Source organism: Pelophylax lessonae (genome assembly GCF_965119305.1).
Source record: "Pelophylax lessonae genome assembly, chromosome: 7".
Lineage (NCBI taxonomy): Eukaryota > Metazoa > Chordata > Amphibia > Anura > Ranidae > Pelophylax > Pelophylax lessonae.
Window position 1 is genome coordinate 23,845,366 of NC_138774.1, and position 21,520 is coordinate 23,866,885.

General features: G+C 41.2%; 1 protein-coding gene across 1 annotated transcript in view; it reads right to left on the minus strand.

Moving 5' to 3' along the window:
- The window catches only part of DIAPH2 (diaphanous related formin 2), a 1,824,032-nt gene that overhangs the window by 1,131,576 nt on the left and 670,936 nt on the right, over positions 1 to 21,520 (minus strand). The window contains exon 18 of the mRNA XM_082263377.1: positions 15,512 to 15,626. Coding sequence (XP_082119503.1) covers positions 15,512 to 15,626 — 115 coding nt within the window. The remainder of the gene's footprint in view (positions 1 to 15,511; positions 15,627 to 21,520) is intronic.

Here is a 21,520-nt window from a genome sequence, read left to right on the forward strand (position 1 = left end):
GCATAGAAAAAAAAAACAATTCAGTCACAAGAAATGTAAGAGGGCACGAGGCCATTCAATGCGATTAGAGTAGAAGCGATTTAACCTCAGGCTACGCAAGGGTTTTTTTACAGTAAGGGCAATAAGATTGTGAGTATGGCTACTTTTAAAAGACTCTTGGACATACATCTCCAAGATCAAAACATTTCAGGGATATGGAATACCCCTAAGTAACTATGTAATTGAGCTCTCTAATACTCTCAACTCCTACAGTAATGGAGTTAACGTCTCAAAAAGTGGTTATACTAATGTTTAAGAAGTTACGGACCAGTTAGACACCGAACATGCCTATATTACAAGGTTCCAAAATTGCAACCCTGGACTTTGACCTCTCCTTTAAGCCGCATATCCAATCTATTTCCAAATATGGATTGTGACCTTCACATCCATAATACGACCCTTCTTAACCATTAACACCACCAAGATACTTATTCACTACCTTGATATCTTAGTCCAAACCCAACTGAGCAAGCCCACCAAGAATTTGTCCCAGCACTGTTTTTTCTCTCTACAGAAGATCCCATATGAAACAATGTATAATTGGTGGAAAGTTACAAGAAACCAAGGGGTAGTAACTGTATTCTGTATTGTTTTCCTATGGGGACATTTTATCATATAAACTGTATAAAATAAACAAAACGTCAGATGACTTTGAGCAAATAACGCTGCAAGTGTCTCTTTGTTCAGAGTAATCTCCGGGCCCGCTGGGACTTGTGGTGCAACCGGGGCAGGTCATCAAGCCTATATTTCACTGGGAGTGATCTAATGCCAACACATTCTAAGGGAAAACTCAAAACACAACCGTCTGGAATATTTACCTAATGCCAACAGCAAGAAGCCCTTCCGTACAAAATAGTTCTAGCTGATTACGTAATGCCACTTGTGTGAAATTCTCATGAAGGCTCTGCAGACAGATAAGCCGGATTCTGTTTTGTTTTGGGGCACATTTCACATGTAAAGCCAATTTTCACAAGTAGAGAAGTAAAAAAGGAAAAGGGCAGGTCAAACCTCAGAGGAAATTAATCTATAAACCAAGCAGCGAACGTGAGTTTGCATTCTTTCTTACATAAGCTTCTCTAATGAGGAAGTGATCATTGTTCTTTTGGAAATCTCGCTAATTGGTAAAATCTGCCATTTTAGGAGACTTCTGTGCAAAAGCAGGGAGCGCCATTAGGAGGAGGCTTTACAGAGGCTTCTAATGGGATCTGAGATACATTCACAGACACGACAACAGCAGTGTGATAGGGAGGAGGAAAATCCAAAAAATATCGAGTTGCAGAATGAAATAGTCCCTCAAAATAAGCAAATGTATCTCTTCTGTGTACCACAGAACATTGTGTAATTAAAGTATCTAAATTAAAGGGGAAAAAAAGTGTATCTAAAGCCAAAGCCTGTCTTTTAATGCTTAGGGAAAGAGTTTAACCCCCCATTACATTGATATCGCTGTTTGTGTCACTGCTGCGGAGATTCATCTTCACTAATCGCTCTGGTGACCATTGTCAGTAATTAAAAATGGAAAAGGGAATGAAGGAGAACTCTTTCAATTGGGAAAGATGTTGTTGAGATGTCCTTTCACTTCCTGTTCTGTCTGTGGGACAGGAAGTCATGGGAAATCTCAAAGATGGAACAGATGCAAACAACAAAAATAAACAAATAAAAAGCAAAAACAAAAAAAACTCACGATAAATATTGAGAGGGAGAGAAAAAGGACAAGCCACCAATCCAGTAAATAGAGATGGGGTTAACTTTGAGCCAGTCACTTTCCTTGGAATTTTTCAGAGAGAGAGAAAGCGAGAGAGAGAGAGAGAGAGAGAGAGAGAGAGAGAAAGCGAGAGAGAGAGAGAGAGAGAGAGAGAGAGAGAGAGAGAGAGAGAAAGTGGAAAAGAGAGAGAGAGAGAAAGCGGAAAAGAGAGAGAGAAGGAGAAAAAGAGAGAGAGGGAATGAAAGAGAGAGAATGAAAGAGAGAGAGAGAGAGAGGGGGAGAGAGAGAGAGATAGAATGAAAGAGAGAGAGGGGGGGAAGAGAGATAGAATAAAAGAGAGTGAGAGAGATAGAATAAAATAGAGTGAGAGAGAGAAAGAGAAAAAGAGAGAGAGAGAGGGAATGAAAGAGAGAGAATGAAAGAGAGAGAGATAGAATGAAAGAGAGTGAGAGAGAGATAGAATAAAAGAGAGTGAGAGAGAGATAGAATGAGAGAGAGAGAGAGAGAGAGAGAGAGCGAGAGAGAGAGCGAGAGAGAGAGCGAGAGAGAGAGCGAGAAGAGCGAGAGAGAGAGAGCGCGTGAGAGAGAGAAAGCGAGAGAGAAAGCGAGAGAGAGAGCGAAAGAGAGAGCGAGAGAGAGAGCGAAAGAGAGAGCGAAAGAGAGAGTGAGAGAAAGCGAGAGAGAGAGAGAGAGAGAAAGCGAGCGAGAGAGAAAGCGAGAGAGAGAGAGAGCGAGAGAGAGAGAGAGAGAGAGAAAGCGGAAAAGAGAGAGAAAGCGGAAAAGAGAGAGAAAGCGGAAAAGAGAGAGAGAGAAAGCGGAAAAGAGAGAGAGAGAGAGAGATAAAGCGGAAAAGAGAGAGAGAGACAAAGCGGAAAAGAGAAAGAGAGAAAAAGAAAGAGAGAATGAAAGAAAGAAAGGAGAGAGAGAGAGGGAGTGGGAGAGAGAGAGGAAGTGGAAGAGAGAGAAGGAGAAAAAGAGAGAGAGAGAGGGAATGAAAGAGAGAGAATGAAAGAGAGAGATAGAGAGAATGAAAGATAGAGAATGAAAGAGAGTCAGAGAGAGAGAGAAAATAAAAGAGAGCGAGAGAGAGAGAATGAAAGAGAGCGAGAATGAAAGAGAGCAAGAGAGAGAGAAAGAATGAAAGAGAGAAAGAGAGTGGGAGAGAGAGAGATAGAGAGAATGAAAGATAGAGAATGAAAGAGAGAGAGAGGGGGGAATAAAGAAAGAAAGAGGGCGGAAAGATAGAGAGAAATCCCTCTCTACAAGCCCCCAGTCGATGATACATAGAGGTGGGATAGCGGTGGCCCAGTCTGTGATACATAGAGATGGGATAGCGGTGGCCCAGTCACTTTACATCCACCAATCTTTGGAAATCTCCAGCTCGACTTTTAAGTAATTACTAAGTGACATCTTGAGCGCATTTCCTCTCACAGAGCCCCAGGATTGCTGACAGCAACCCGCATCTGAAAACAGTGATTGATAATTATTAGACTTCATCATCCATCATCATAAGCTTTAAAAGTGCTGTCAGACGAAGTAAGGTCAGTCGACCGTATTTAATTGAGGATTACAAAAACTCAAAGATGCAGCGAGCTGATAAACAAGGCGATCATGTTATCAATTAAGAAAGGTTGTTATGACCATTGTTTCTGAATAACACTTATAGAAAGGAAAAAAAAAAGCGCTAAGGCTGTAAAAATGTGTCACGCTAAATACAAGCAAATGCTGGACTTCCAATCACAACGCTCCCTGCAAAGAGTTTGCATGTTTCTCCCTGTATTTGCGAGGTTTCCTCTGGGTCTTCCAGTTGGCTGAATAGTGTGTTTTCCTGTATGTCGATTTTTGGACCTGTGATTCTACAATAAAAATAGTTTCCTATATTGCTGGAGGTGCCGCTCTTCTCTTCTCCTGCTGTATGGATTTCTTAGGTTACGGACCTTAGCGAGCACCCAGCTTTAAGAACATCGCCGCCTTCTTTGGGATTACTAATTACAGGCAGCCTTGGCGCGGTGTACACCCTTCTTTTTTCTTCCTTGTTGGTCTTCCAGTTTCCTCCCACACTCCAAACCCATGCTAGTGGGTTAAGTGACTCCTGTCTAAATTGACTCTAGTATATGTATGTGTGAATGTGAGGTAGGGACCTTAGATTGTAAGCTCTTTGAGGGCAAGAATAATGTGAATGCCTAAAATTGTTAATGGTACAAAAAATAAATAAGCTGCATATACAGCTAAACACCAGCACCAAAAAAAAGCAAAATCGTAAATCACCTACAGCTAAACCCTAACTGGGTGGGCAAAGCTCTGTAAATCATAAGCCATTGCCTATCCTATCACTCCTGGTAATGCTACAGCATACAAAGACATTGTAGGCAATTGTTTGGTATGGAGGAACTCAAGTTGCCTGACCTCAACCCTACTGAACACCTTTAGGATTGCCTATTGTGGGCCATGCCTTCTCATCCAATGTCAGTGAGACACACACCTTGTTGTTTTCTGTTTGTCTTTTCAGCTATCCCTTGCCCCAAGGACTGTTGGAAGCTGTGAAACTCCAGAGTTGTTCAATTCCACTCGTCTGAACCATACACAATATGTGACTTTTTGGACTTTGCGACGAGCGGGATACTGTTGGTGTATAGTTTTTTTAAAGCCCGTGGTGTGTGAACACACTCGAACTAACACCAGGTGCATAAAAAAGTGCACACACGCAAACGTGAGAACACAAAAAGTGCACAGGGTGTGCAAAAAGATCCTCCTCCGAAGAGGGTGGACCCTGACCTTGATCCCCCGAGGCGCAAAACTCCTGACAGGGACTGAGGTACTTCACTTTGGTTTGCCCTGCCGAAACCAGGCAAACCCCGTTCTCTGGGAGGACTGCCGAAACAGCCCACCCCAAGTACTAGGTGGGGCTCCCCCGGAGGGAGACCCCATGAGAGAGGGAGAACTAAGCCAAAAGGCCATATCCACCCCCTCCCAAGACTTTCAAGGTAGGCCTGAGGACCCACACCCTGCTCATCGTGAAAAGAGTGAATAGGAAAGTGACAAACTACAAATAAAAAACACACAACACACAAGAGTGGGGAAGGGTAGGTGGAGAAGTGCAGGGTAGTGTCAAGGTGCGAGACGTTGACAGGCCACTTGGCCAGGAATAAAAAATTCCTCTGGTCCTAGCCAAAAGGCCCGTCCCAAAAGGCAGGTGCGAAAAAGGCGTGTGTGGTGCAGTGACCAAGGTGCCAAAAACTCAAGGTGAGCTGCCCCTCACCAGTGAGAATTACGGCACCCTTGGGCTGCCACCCCAGGGGCACATACACCACAGGCTTCTTTTGGTCCCGGCCTTCGGCCAGACCAGTGTAGCCCATCCCTACCAGGAGGCTTGGAACGTAGACTGCTAAGGGAGAGCCTACCTTCAACTGGGGACAAGCCTTTTGCAAGGCCAGATTCAACCCAGGAGGAAAGGCCCTCCCTCCGCCATCCCTATTCCTTACCAATTACATCCAGTAGCAATACTAACCGGCATCTACGACCAACCAGGTTTCTTGCTCCCTTCAAACTGATAGGGGCGGATCCCATTCAAATCAGGAGGCAATGGACCCATCCGGCTTTCTCTGACAGTACCTACTTCCCAGTCCCCCAGTTTTGCCTGGGGCCCCCTGGTTCATTTCAGTCCCTGCCGATACTAACCATCAAGGTCCATACCCACTGATAAGAACAGATACTACACTTGATCTTAGCCAAAAGGCCGAGAAGCGTTGGTGTATACTCAGTGCAATACTTCACAAAGGTCTAGTGTGGAAGGACTTAAGTGGCCTGCACAAAACACTTTTGGGATCACTTATTGTGAGCCAAGTCTTTGCATCCAACACCAGTACCTAACTTCACAAGGGTTCGATGTGGAAGAACTCAAGTGGCCTACACAAAACCCTAAATTCAGCCCTACTGAAAACTTTTGAGATCGCCTTTTGTGAGACAGGTCTACTCATCCAACATCAGTAACTGACCTCACAAAAGGTTGGATGAGTTTGGTGGGGAGAAACTCAAGTGACACACAGTTCCAACTTCAAGGCTACTGAATAGAGAGAAATTGAGACTCCAGTTTTAAGCTAGGTCTTCTTCTCCAACATCAGTACCATACTTCGCACCATACTTCGGCTGAATGGACATAACTTCAAACAAACACTCTCCATAATCCAATGTAGAGTCTTCCCAGAAAAGTTGAGGCCACAAAGGGAGCCAACTCCGTGGCAATGTCCATTGTTTTGCAATGGAATATCCAACAAACTCATATGGGTGTAATGGTCAGGTGTCCAAAAACTCTTGGCCCTATAGTGTTTGTGTGTATAAATATATATACAAACTATATTGTCAAAAGTTTTGGGACACCTCCCTTTACACGCACATGAACTTTAATGGCATCCCAGTCTTATTCCGTAGGAATCAATATTGAGTTGGCCCACCCTTTGCAACTATTACAGCTTCAACTTCAATTCTGGGAAGGATGTATACAAGGTTTAGGAGTGTGTCTATGGGAATGTTTGACCATTTTTTCAGAAGTACATTTGTGAGGTCAGGCACTGACGTTGGACAAGAAGGCCTAATGCTGATGCCTTAAGAGAAGGGGCCAAGCCCAGCCCCTGAAAAACAACCCCACAAGGTTTAGGAGTCTGTCTATGGGAATGCTTGACCATTCTTCCAGATGCCCATTTGTGAGGTCAGGCACTGATGTTAGACAAGAAGGCCTGGCATTGCAGTGTCCACTTTAATTCATCCCAAAGGTGTTCTATCGGGTTGAGGTCAGGATGCTCATCCATGTCTTTATGGACATTGCTTTGTGCACTGGTTCAAATCATTTGGTGGAGGGGGGATTATGGTGTGGGGTTGTTTTTCAGGGGTTGGGCTTGGCCCCTTAGTTCCAATTAAGGAAACTCTTAAGGCGTCAGCATAACAAGACAATTTGGACAATTTCATGCTCCCGACTTTGTGGGATGGCCCCTTCCTGTTCCAACATGACTGCGCACCAGTGCACAAAGCAAGGTCCATGAAGACATGGATGAGTGAGTTTGGGGTGGAAGAACTTGACTGACCTGCACAGAGTTCTGACCTCAACCCGATAGAACACCTTTTGGATGAATTAGAGTGCAGACTGCGAGTATGGCTTTCTCGTTCAACATCAGTGCCTGACCTCACAAATGCGCTTCTGGAAGAATGGTCAAACATTCCGATAGACACACTCCTAAACCTTGTGGACAGCCTTCCCAGAAGAGTTGAAGCTGTTATAGCTGCTAAGGGTGGGCCAACTCAATATTGAACCCTACGGACTAAGACTGGGATGCCATTAAAGTTCATGTGTGGGTAAAGGCAGGTGTCCCAATACTTTTAGAGTATATAAATATATATACTTAACTTATAGTGTGTATATATATATATATATATATATATATATATATATATACACACACATACACACACGATAGATAGGATAGATAGATAGATAGATAGGATAGATAGATTAGATTAGATTGGATTGGATTGGATTGGATTGGATTGGATTGGATTGGATTGGATTGGATTGGATTGGATTGGATTGGATTGGATTGGATTGGATTGGATTGGATTGGATTGGATTAGATTAGATTAGATAGATAGATAGATAGATAGATAGATAGATAGATAGATAGATAGATAGATAGATATGTCAATACATATGGATAGATACAGAGGCGTAACTAGAGCCTTCAGGGCCCCGATGCAAGAAACCATGAAGGGCCCCCCCAGATCCCTGTCCGGGGCCCTTCCCTTCAAGCCCAGGGCTCTTCCCACTAATCCTGGGGCTCTTTACTCTCATTGCAGGGCCTTTTATTACGGTCCCGCAGCAGGATCCTTTCACAAGTTCTGCAGTGGGCGCCCTTCCTGCAATCTTGGGGCCTCCCCACAGTGGTGCAATGCCAGGGCCCGGTCGCAAGTGTGACTTTTGTAATCCTGGAAGTTCACCCACTGGTTTGCTACTGGGCCCCCTGGAGCATGGGGCCCGGTAGCAATCGCAACCCCTGCAACCCCTGTAGTTACGCCCCTGGATAGATAGATGGATGGATGAAAACTCTCATTTCAGTGCATGCAGTTTTTGAACCTCTAACTGATTTTCAGTACACTACTTGTTGCCTGTAAAATCCTATGCTCCTTCGTAAGTTTCCCTTTTCTTCTTTATGTTTCCAATCCATGATAAAATAGATTCTGTACTTTGCTTATATAGTCACCATGGCAACTGAAAACCGCGTCCTGTGGAGTGGTACAAGGGCGCTGACCTGCATACAACGCACATAAAGAGAAGGCCTGCTCAGAGCTTCTCCCAGAGGTTTTTCTATTTATTTTCTTTTAAACCCCCCCCAAATCTTGGTTTTAAAACACAGGGAAACATGTCGGAACCCAATGTATCTATAGACATTTTTTTTTTTTGTGTATCCATTTCTATTTATTTTTTTGGCTACAGTGAGGAAAGGTTGAAAGAGCTGTCATGTCAGGGTCTATTAGCTATTGGAGATGCAAAAATAAAGTCCTCCAGCAGGGCGAAGCACCAGGGGGCTTCATATATTACATTGTATTATTGTTACTATTAATTGTTATACAGTATGTTTTTGTATTATCATTATAGGTATTTTTATGTAGCGCAGAGAGCCAGCATCCAAGGTTGAACTTCTGTAGGCATTCGTGTCTCCCCGTATACCCACATACAGTAACTGCTTTCTATGGGCAGCTGTATGTGGTAATGGTCACCAGGGCAAATAGGCCTCACGCACATAGGCACCTGGGGCTGTAAGGCGTAAAATTTTACGGTATCTTTCTATGATGGATGTAGAGCAGCTCATAGAAGGCAATGGCTGTACATGGGTATAAGTCAAGACATGCATGCCTACAGAAGTACAACCTTGCCTGCATCCAGGGGCATATGTCCATTCACATGCGCAAGTATTGGTACTTTATGCAAGTACTGGTGTATAACCACCATGTACAGCCAATGCTTTCTATGGGCTCACAGGCAGAAAAGTACGCCCGAATTTGAAAGAGATATAATAGGAAGATATAATAAAGAGATATAATAGGAAGATATAATAAAGAGATATAGTGGGAAGATATAATAACGAGATATAATAGGAAAGGTATAATAAAGAGAAATAAAAAAACGATATTATAGAGAGATATAATCCGAAGATATAATATATATAATTAAGATATTATAAAGAGACCTAAAAATAAGGTATAATAAGGAGATATAATAAAAAGATATCATAAAGAGATATAATAGGAAGATAAAGAGATATAATAGGAAAGGTATAAAGAAAAGAAATAATACAAATATGTTATAGAGAGATACAATACGATATAATAGATATTATAGGATAATACAAAGAGATATTTCAAATAGAGATATGATATAAAAAAAGAGATAGAAAAATAGGGTATAATAAAGAGATATAATAGGAAGCTGTAAGGCCTCTTGCACACTGCAGCTTAAAAATGCTCAGTCCAGCGTTTTTTTTTTTCTGAGCTAAAATAGAGCCCATTCATTCTTAATGTGCCTATGCACACAGCTGCGTAAATGAGCGCCGCGCTTTCTTCAGTAAGAACAAAATAGAAAAATCTGCATTTTTGGTCAGTAATTTGCTCCTGATGCGCGCAAAAACGCGCACAAACGCGCGAATGCGCTCAAATGACCCTAAAATGTCAATTGAATATCCAGAACGCTAGAATAAATTTGCGCGCAATTACGCGCATTTGCGTGCATTTACGCAAACTTGCGCGAGCGCGAAAATGCGCGCATTACAATTACGCCAGAAAACGTAGATGCTCTAACAGGAGTATCGTGTGTAAGGTGCCTAATAAGGAGATATAATAAGAAGACATAATAATATACTATATGTAATAAGAATGGACAATAAAAAGATATAATAGGAAGATATAGTAAAATATATAATGAAAAGCTATAAGAAGAAGTATAAAAAAAGGATATAATAAGAAGGAATAAGAGATACAAAGGGAAGATATAATACAGAGATATATGAAGTAGATATATATATATATATATATATATATATATATATATATATATATATATATATATATATATACACAGTGCCTTGCGAAAGTATTCGCCCCCCTTGAACTTTTCAACCTTTTGCCACATTTCAGGCTTCAAACATAAAGATATAAAACTGTAATTTTTTGTGAAGAATCAACAACAAGTGGGACACAATCATGAAGTGGAACAAAATTTATTGGATATTTCAAACTTTTTTAACAAATAAAAACTGAAAAATTGGGCGTGCAAAATTATTCAGCCTCATTAAGTTAATACTTTGTAGCGCCACCTTTTGCTGCGATTACAGCTGTAAGTCGCTTGGGGTATGTCTCTATCAGTTTTGCACATCGAGAGACTGATATTTTTGCCCATTCCTCCTTGCAAAACAGCTCGAGCTCAGTGAGGTTGGATGGAGAGCGTTTGTGAACAGCAGTTTTCAGTTCTTTCCACAGATTCTCAATTGGATTCAGGTCTGGACTTTTTTTGTGAACCATTCCATTGTAGATTTTGCTTTATGTTTTGGATCATTGTCTTGTTGGAAGACAAATCTCCGTCCCAGTCTCAGGTCTTTTGCAGACTCCATCAGGTTTTCTTCCAGAATGGTCCTGTATTTGGCTCCATCCATCTTCCCATCAATTTTAACCATCTTCCCTGTCCCTGCTGAAGAAAAGCAGGCCCAAACCATGATGCTGTCACCACCATGTTTGACAGTGGGGATGGTGTGTTCAGGGTGATGAGCTGTGTTGCTTTCATGCCAAACATAACGTTTTGCATTGTTGCCAAAAAGTTTGATTTTGGTTTCATCTGACCAGAGCACCTTCTTCCACATGTTTGGTGTCTCTCAGGTGGCTTGTGGCAAACTTTAAACAACACTTTTTATGGATATCTTTAAGAAATGGCTTTCTTCTTGCCGCTCTTCCATAAAGGCCAGATTTGTGCAGTATACGACTGATTGTTGTCCTATGGACAGAGTCTCCCACCTCAGCTGTAGATCTCTGCAGTTCATCCAGAGTGATCATGGGCCTCTTGGCTGCATCTCTGATCAGTCTTCTCCTTGTATGAGCTGAAAGTTTAGAGGGACGGCCAGGTCTTCGTAGATTTGCAGTGGTCTGATACTCCTTCCATTTCAATATTATCGCTTGCACAGTGCTCCTTGAGATGTTTAAAGCTTGGGAAATCTTTTTGTATCCAAATCCGGCTTTAAACTTCTCCACAACAGTATCTCGGACCTGCCTGGTGTGTTCCTTGTTCTTCATGATGCTCTCTGCGCTTTAAACGGACCTCTGAGACTATCACAGTGCAGGTGCATTTATACAGAGACTTGATTACACACAGGTGGATTCTATTTATCATCATTAGTCATTTAGGTCAACATTGGATCATTCAGAGATCCTCACTGAACTTCTGGAGAGAGTTTGCTGCACTGAAAGTAAAGGGGCTGAATAAGTTTGCACGCCCAATTTTTCAGTTTTTTATTTGTTAAAGTTTGAAATATCCAATAAATTTTGTTCCACTTCATGATTGTGTCCCACTTGTTGTTGATTCTTTAGAAAAAATTACAGTTTTATATCTTTATGTTTGAAGCCAGAAATGTGGCAAAAGGTCGCAAAGTTCAAGGGGGCCGAATACTTTCGCAAGGCACTGTATATATATATATATATATATATATATATATATATATATATATATATATATATATATATATACACACACACACACACACATATATATATATATATAATAAGTTATAAGAAGATATATTAGATATCATAAAATATATAATAAAGAGATATAATAGGAAGGTATGATAGATATAAAATATATAATAAAGAGATCTAAAAAGAAGGTATAGTAGATATAATAGGAAGATATAATAAAGATAACTAAGAATGAATAATAGATACAATGAGAAAAGAAAATAAAGGAATATACAGTAAGAAGATATAATAAAAAAATAAAAAAAATGAGATTATTTATTGGATATAATAAAATATATAATAAAGAGAAATAATAGGAAAGTATAATAGATATAATAAAATATATAATAAAGATATATAATAAGAAGGTATAATAGATATAAGAAGAAGATATAATAAAGAGATACTGTATAATAGGAAGATTTAATAAAGAGAAATAAGAAGGTTTAATAGATACAATAAGAAAATATAATAAAGGGATATAGTAAGAAGATATAACAAAAACAATTATAAAAAGATATATTAGACATTATAAAATATATAATATAAATATACTGTATAATAGAATTATATAATATGAAAATATAGTAAAAAAGATTTAATAAGATATACATTTTCATTATATCCTCTTAATGTATCTCTTGATTATAATTTTTTTTAACTTTTCTAAAAGTAGTTTATAAACTTCTGGAATTTGTCACTTGTTTGCAGAAATGAAATTACTTGAACTAATTATCGATCCCGCCAGGATGGTCGGTCTTAGTGGTTGACTTTGAAGAATGTTCATGTACACTTTTTTTTATTAAATAAGAACACTAATTGCTACAGTTCCTCGTCCAGAGCCGGCACAACATATACGTTCTATAGGAGAACCTCTTCATACGCTTCTTCCAGCATCGTTATTCCTGAAGTTTGCTTTGACTTAATTACTGGTAAAAACCGCATGAAAAGCGCTTGCTTAGTGAAGCTTACAGTCTATACGGGATTAATTGGACGCCGGACTGGTCAATCTGTTGGTTGCAATTACTAAATTTTCATTTTCTGTTTCTCACACCAGTAACTGCGGGACAGCCATACAGACTTTAAATTGGCTTATTAATCCCGAAAAAATTCTAAAAATAATAAATCCTTTAAAGCAGAACTCTGGGTGTTGGGGGAGGGGCAAGACCTGTAAGTGTAACTGAATTGCAATAGGGGGAAAATCAGGTCTCCTGCCTTGCCAGATAGGACTGTGCTGAGTGACAGAGCTGGATTATTATCAGGGCTGGATGGATAAACATAAAAAAAACCCTCTGTTTATTGAGCTCTTTGCTTGGAGTTTAGCTCATGGTGCATACAAATCATTGGCTATGATTCATGGACAGCATTTCACAAGTGGCACACTGTATCTACAACCAAAGTAACTCCATCCAATTCCTCTACCTCCTCATCTATTGATCTTCTCTCCTTCTAGATTTAAAGTTTGTTTGGGGATGGCTCTCCTCTGCATTGCTTCTTCCGTCTGTATGTTTCCATGTCAATGTTACAGCACCTCAATGTGCTCACTCATTATAGATCTGTAGAAGATTCCACTGCAGACAATCGTATACAAAGTACCAAATGAACAAAGACCAACTTCCTTCATTCAAAGGATAATCATCAATGAGATATTCCATCGTACAGAAGAGATCTACACATTGTAACATCTATCTATCTATTTATTTAAACTATTGATCCCATCTATCTTTATCAATTGTCTACCTTTCTATCGGTCATGTTATCTGTCTCATTTATTATGTTATCTATTCATTTATCATCTTCTTTTCTATTGTTGCATTGTCTGTTTTTTTTTTTTTAATCTATTGACCTCTATCTATCTATCTATCTATCTATCTATCTATCTATCTATCTATCTATCTATCTATCTATCTATCTATCTATCTATCTAATATCTATCTATCTATCTATCTAATATCTATCTATCTATCTATCTATCTATCTATCTATCTATCTATCTATCTAATATCTATCTATTATCTATCTAATATCTATCTATCTAATATCTATCTATCTAATATCTATCTATCTATCTATCTATCTATCTATCTATCTATCTATCTATCTATCTATCTATCTATCTATCTATCTATCTATCTATCTATCTAATATCTATCTATCTAATATCTATCCATCTATCTATCCAATATCTATCTATCTATCCAATATCTATCTATCTATCCAATATCTATCTATCTATCTATCTATCTATCTATCTATCTATCTATCTATCTATCTATCTATCTATCTATCTATCTATCTATCTATCTATCTATCTAATATCTATCTATCTAATATCTATCTATCTAATATCTATCTAATATCTATCTATCTAATATCTATCTATCTATCTATCTATCTATCTATCTATCTATCTATCTATCTATCTATCTATCTATCTATCATCTATCTATTATCTATCTAATATCTATCTAATATCTATCTATCTAATATCTATCTATCTAATATCTATCTATCTATCTATCTATCTATCTATCTATCTATCTATCTATCTATCTATCTATCTATCTATCTATCTATCTAATATCTATCTATCTAATATCTATCCATCTATCTATCCAATATCTATCTATCTATCCAATATCTATCTATCTATCCAATATCTATCTATCTATCTATCTATCTATCTATCTATCTATCTATCTATCTATCTATCTATCTATCTATCTATCTATCTATCTATCTATCTATCTATCTATCTATCTAATATCTATCTATCTAATATCTATCTATCTAATATCTATCTAATATCTATCTATCTATCTATCTATCTATCTATCTATCTATCTATCTATCTATCTATCTATCTATCTATCTATCTATCTATCTATCTATCTATCTATCTATCTATCTATCTATCTATCTATCTATCTATCTATCTATCTATCTATCTATCTATCTATCTATCTATCTATCCCTTTTTATCGTGTATTTACTTATTTCTATCTACCTTTCTTTTATCAATTGATTATCTATCATTTTAATTAAACTGTTGCAGGTACTTACCTATTTCAACGAATTATAAATATCTATCTTGTATTGACAAATTCCTATCTACCATTTTTACTATAATTATCTCTCTAATTGATATCGAACTATCTTCATCTAATGTCTAACTTTCTATCATTTTCTCTTTTATCTATCTATCTATCTATCTATCTATCTATCTATCTATCTATCTATCTATCTATCTATCTATCTATCTATCTATCTATCTATCTATCTATCTATCTATCTATCTATCATTTTATATTTGATCTATCTATCCTGTATCTATCTCTTTTATCTATTCATTTATCATATCCCTTTCTATTGTTTTATCATCTATCTATTTTTATTTTATTTTTTTATCTACTGATCTGTCTCTAAAATCTGCCCTTATTGCCATCAGTCAATATGCAAGAGCCACATCTGTCTGTCTATCCATTGAATGAAAATTCATTTATATATATATATATAAATAAATCTATTGTTCTTTATTTACCATCTATCTTACATTCCTGTTCTTTGGTCGCTATCAATCATTCTGCTGAGCTCCCTCACAAGGCATTGAAGAGTGTGATATGGGGCAGTGAGATGGAGGAAAGATAGAGACTGTCCTCATCACTGTGAAAACTGGAGCATGCGCAGAAAGCAAGGCAACGCATCACTGAAGGCTCGGAATCGGCTGCCAAAGCATTGCCACTCTCAAAGAAAGAGCTGGAAAGCGGCAGAGTCTAATAATCAATTAAATAAGGAAAGATAGTGCACCCATAGTAGGAGTAAGGATTTTGGCAACCATAAATGTGAAAAATGTTTTTGGTTTTACCAAGTATTTAAAAGGAACAAAAAAAAACAAAAAAAAAAAACAGAACCACCATTACAAACAGCGGTACACCATGTGATGAAACAGTCGGCAAATAAATAAAAATGACGAGTAATAAAAATTAATGTAGATTGCCGGCCTACCTTTGATGTGTGTGGCGAAAGTCTGGCACAGCCTCTTGAAGAGTTCAGGATTTTCAAATTTGTCCTCCTTTGCTTTTACCCAGAAACAGGATTCGGAGAGGTCCTGTGGCTCAACCTGCAGAAAAAAAAAAAACACTTAAAGTGGTTGTAAGGCACTGAAATGAAAAAGGAACAATGCATACCCTTCTATAGGGTGTACTTGTCTCAATCCAAAGCCCTTAGTGTGATTTCTGTCGGCTCTCTCACTATCTGCATGAGTGACTTCTGACAGTCTATACCAGGGGTCTCCAAACTTTTTAAACCAAGGGCCATTTTTCTGTCCCTCTGACTTTAGAGGGCCAGACTGTGGCCATTGGGAGTAGAAAAGGTCCCAACCTCAGTGGGGACAAAAATAATGCCCTCAGTGGGAGGAATAGTGCCCCATCATTGGTGTCATTGGGAAGAATAGTGCTTCATCATTGGTATCAGTGAGAGGAATAGTGACCCATCATTGGTGTCAGTGGGAAGAATAGTGCCCCATCATTGGTGTCAGTGGGAAGAATAATGCCCCATCATTGGTGTCAGTGGGAGGAATAGTGCCCCATCATTGGTGTCAGTGGGAGGAATAGTGTCCCATCATTGGTGTCAGTGGGAAGAATAGTGCCCCATCATTGGTGTCAGTGGGAGGAATAGTGCCCCATCATTGGTGTCAGTGAGAGGAATAGTGACCCATCATTGGTGTCAGTGGGAAGAATAGTGTCCCATCATTGGTGTCAGTGGGAAGAATAGTGCCCCATCATTGGTGTCAGTGGGAACAATAGTGCCCCATCATTGGTGTCAGTGGGAGGAATAGTGTCCCATCATTGGTGTCAGTAGGAGGAATAGTGCCCCATCATTGGTGTCAGTGGGAACAATAGTGCCCCATCATTGGTGTTAGTGGGAGGAATAGTGCCCCATCATTGGTATTAGTGGGAGGAATAGTGCCCCATCATTGGTATTAGTGGGAGGAATAGTGCCCCATCATTGGTGTCAGTGGGAGGAATTGTGCCCCATCATTGGTGTCAGTGGTAGGAATTGTGCTCCATAGTTGGTGGTCACGGAGAGGAATTTCGCCCCATCATTGGGCCCAATTTTTGGTGTCATTGGGAGGAATTGTGCCCCATCATTGGTGTCACTGGGGAGGAATAGTGCCCCATTGTTGATATCATTGGAAGGAAATGTGTCCCATCATTGGGAGGAAATGTGTCCCATCATTGGTGTCAGTGGGGGGGATGTTGCCCCATTGTTGGTATCAATAGATGGAACAGTGCCCCAAGGGCCGGATAAAAGCAAGTAACGGGCCACATCTGACCCCTGGGCCGCAGTTTTGAGACCACTGGTCTATACGGAGACAGCCCCGCCCTCCAGCACACAGCAGGTGATTGACAGTCTCAGCTGTGCATGTTTCCCTATGAGACTGTGTAGAGGGGGTGTGTACATCCCCTCCACTCAAGTCTCAGATTATACTCAGCTTCTTGTGATCCAGGTATATATGCAATGCCGCTCCAATCTGAAACAAAGATCTCCCCACTGGTTGCAGTGAAGGTAGCAGGTACCTATGCACCATTCAGGGGTGCAGATGCATAAAAAAGAAAAGAAGGAACACAGCTCAATGACCCTGTGCATGAATATGTGAATGAGTTTGGCCTCAGCCAGTGCCGCTCCAGCCACGCCCTCTGACATGTTTCACCCCGCACACTGGGGCTTGATCATAGATTACTCAACTCTCTGCTTTATGCTGTGCAGTGTGTGGCGTCAGATCCCAACCCCCTTCCTTCTGAAGCTGAGAAATTCTGTGCAAAATGTGTGCTTAAGGAGGCTGTAGATAAACAAGTACAACCTATGTAAGAGTATTTTTTCACAAGGGTTTCACTTTACAGTGATTAAAAAGTCTTGTTTTTTTTTTTTTATTTATTTAAATAACAAACATTTAATACTTACCTGGTGGTTTTGCACATAGCAGCCCAAATCCTCCTCCCCTCCCTCCTGTCGAGTGCCCCCACAGCAAGCAGCTTGCTATGGGGGCACCCGCGTCAAGCTGCAGCTTTGTGTGTCCATTCAGACATGGAGCTGCAGTTCTGCTCCACCCCCTTTCTGTTGATTGGCTAACTGACTTTGATTGACATCCACGGGAGCCAATGACACAGCGGCTGTGCCTCAGTCAATCAGCAGGGAGAGTCCCGGATAGCTGGGGGACATGTGGACATTGCTGCACAGAGATGGGGTACAGATAAATATTAGGGGGTGCTGCTACACAAAGAAGGCTTTTTTATCCTAATGCATTAAGATAATAAACCTTCTTCTGCCTTTACAACTCCTTTATTCTCCATTCATAAATAGGCATCTTGGATCGCGGGCAGAATTGCCGCGATTCTGCCCACGATCCTGAACCTTTGCAAGTTACGAGACCCCCGTGCGATTCCTGTGACTTGTTAACACTGTGGGTGATCAAGGGTTTTAAATGTGTACCCAGGGCCGTCTTTAATATTGATTGGACCCTGGGAAAAAATTTTCTTGGGCCCTCTTGAATCCACTTATCAACTATTTGGGGGCTCAAGGGGCAGCTGCTTTGGGCCCCAAAACAATGACCAGACCCGGGGAAGCTGCCCCTTTTGCCCTGTGTTAAAGACAGCCCTGCCACGGCCGTCTTTAATATTGATTGGACCCTGGGCAAAAATTTTTCTTGGGCCCTCTTGAATCCACTTATCAACTATTTGGGGGCTCAAGGGCAGCTGCTTTGGGCCCCAAAACAATGACTGGACCCGGAGCAGCTGCCCCTTTTGCCCTGTGTTAAAGACAGCCCTGCCAGGGCCGTCTTTAATATTAATTTGGACCCTTGGCAAAACTTTTCTTGGGCCCTCTTGAATTCACTTATCAACTATTTGGGGGCTCAAGGGCGGCTGCTTTGGGCCCCAAAACAATGACTGGACTCGGGGCAGTTTCCCCTTTTGCCCTGTGTTAAAGATAGCCCTGAGTGTACCTAGGGTAGTGTTTCTAACTGTGGGGGGGGGGCGTGGCTTGTGAGATGATCATAGAGACCTGTGATCCTATATAGAAGGATCACAGGCGCTCTGTGATCATTCCAGGGAGAACAATGGTCAGCTGTGTTTATAACAGCCGACTGTTCTTCTCTCTCAGCGGGGAGCGATCGCGGGTGTCAGGCGGCAATCGGAGCCACCTGACCCTGTGCATCGGAGTCCCCGCTGAGAAGCAAGGGTGCGCCGCGCTCGCCCCCTAGCTGCAGGCGCGCGACCCTTGTATACCTACGTCGGTTTGCGCAGGAGCGGCTGTATAACTGCGGCAGGCGGTCGGCTACCGGTTAAAAATAAGCCCCTGTTAAATCTTATACAAGGTTTTAGTAATGGAATTTACATCTACATCAATTCTAGGAAATATTGCAAAACTATATATCATTCCAATGTGGCATCTCATGGATATATTCATGAACGGAATCTACCATTAGGCAATGTAAATAGTGTACATTATGCACAGTTCCAACATACAGCATATAAAACATTCATAGTTCACCTTACTGGTCATAAACAGGATAACCTTGACTAGCCCAGAAACTGACGCAGCGCACAACAGAGGCCGCGCACCGCACAATGGAATCTATTAACGTCAGAAGGATTGTGGGTACATTTTTTCTTTATCCAGCAACCACACAATTGCGACATCTCTCCGCACTTTATAGTCCTTCATTAGTAAATGCTATTGTGTTTCAACCACAGAAAATTTTGTCTTTTGACTCCGTTTCTGAAATAAGAGGGATCCAAGGTTGTCCTTGATGGAACAAAATGAAATATTTGAATGAATGTGGAATGTTCTCTCTCTCTCTCTCTCGTGCAGCTCGGACTAGGCACCTAAAACAGCAATGCCAGGGGGTAAAGTGTAAGACCAACCAGTCAACTGCCAATGCAATCAAATATATGGCAGGGGTCCTATAACAGCGCCCCCCATAGAAGAACGGGTTTCAGTAATGTGCATGATACTGCAAAGTGTGGCCAAACACGTTACAGTGCATCCGGAAAGTTTTCACAGAGCTTCACTTTTTCCACATTTTGTTATGTTACAGCTTTATTCCAAAACTAAATAAATTACCGTAGATACTCGAGTATAGGCCGACTTTTTCAGCACGTTTTTCTATGCTAAAAAAGCCCCCCCTCGGCTTATACTCGAGTCGCGGTCTCACTTACCTGTTCTTCGGTCAGTGCGCATGTGCCGCCGCCGCTCAGGAAAGCCCGTACACGTTCAGCTATTCCCCGGCAGAGGGCGCATGCGCGGTGACGTGTTGGCGCCGGGTGGCGCCATTTTTAAATGTAAGGCGAAAGATAAGTGAGACTCCTCCGCAGCCCCTGTTTTTCTCCTGTACCATGCCCACAGCACTGCATCTTCTGTACCATCCCTTGTACCATCTCCTGTGCCATGCCTGTACCATCACCTGTGCCATGCCTGAATCATCTCCTGTGCCATGCCTGAACCATCTCCTGTGCCATGCCTGAACCTTCTCCTGTGCCATGCCTGAACCTTCTCCTGTGCCATGACTGAACCTTCTCCTGTGCCATGACTGAACCTTCTCCTGTGCCATGACTGAACCTTCTCCTGTGCCATGACTGAACCTTCTCCTGTGCCATGTCTGTACCATCACCTCTACCATGTCTGTACCATCACCTGTACCATGCCTGAACCATCTCCTGTGCCATGCCTGAACCATCTCTTGTGCCATGCCTGTACCATCTCTTGTGCCATGCCTGTACCATCTCTTTCGCCATGCCTGTACCATCTCTTGTGCCATGCCTGAACCTTCTCCTGTGCCATGCCTGAACCTTCTCCTGTGCCATGCCTGAACCTTCTCCTGTGCCATGCCTGAACCTTCTCCTGTGCCATTCCTGAACCATCTCCTGTGCCATGCCTGAACCATCTCCTGTGCCATGCCTGAAACATCTCCTGTGCCATACCTGAACCAACTCCTGTGCCATGACTGAACCATCTCTTGTGCCGTACCATCTCTTGTGCCATGCCTGTACCATCTCTTGTGCCATGCTTGAACCTTCTCCTGTGCCATGCCTGAACCATCTCCTGTGCTATGCCTGAACCTTCTCCTGTGCCATGCCTGTATCATCTCCTGTGCCATGCCTGAACCATCTACTGTGCCATGCCTGAACCATCTCCTGTACTATGCCCTAAAGCCCTGCATCTACTGTACCATGTCCACAGCCCCTGTTTTGGGACTTGTGGTAGTCCAGTTGGGTCCAGTAGCTGCTGCATTTCCCACCCTAGGCTTATACTCGAGTCAATATGTTTTCCTAGTTTTTTGTGGTAAAATTAGGTGCCTTGGCTTATATTCGGGTCAGCTTATACTCGAGTATATACGGTAATTATTTATTACGGTAATAGATTTCAGGCATCCCCTGTAACAAAAATGTAATTTTTGGCGAGATACTCCCAATAGGAACACATCTAAAGGGATGCAGGCCCAGCAGCTTTCCTCAATAGTGCCCTGCAGCTGCCATAGCTGACAGATAATTGTGAAACCACTCCCATTAGACCCACTCAGGACAAGAGAACAGAGGAACAAGCAATGATTTCTTCAGGATAGCAAAAGGTATGAATCTGCAACAAAGTTTGTAAAAATCCATGTAATGTACAGAGATCACCCAGAGGGGAATGTTTTTTTCTCAACAAAAGTGGAGTTACGCTTTAAGAACATTTTTTGCAAAGGGACCTTGGATATTTGGATCCCCCCTTCCAATATCAATCAGCCATGTCTCCCATGAGCTCTTCAGACCAGATCCTCTGACAAATCCCTTAACTAGCTCCAGCCAAGTTCAGTAGATAAGCCCCCCCCCCCCCAGCTCTGCCAAAGCTGGGACCTCTCTCAGCAAATGACAAAGTACAGCTGGACTGCCCAGAAGGGCCGTAACCTTTCTGGCTGGGAACTTCTCCTCCTGAACAAGAACCCCTCTGCTCCAGACATCAAATTATTTATGC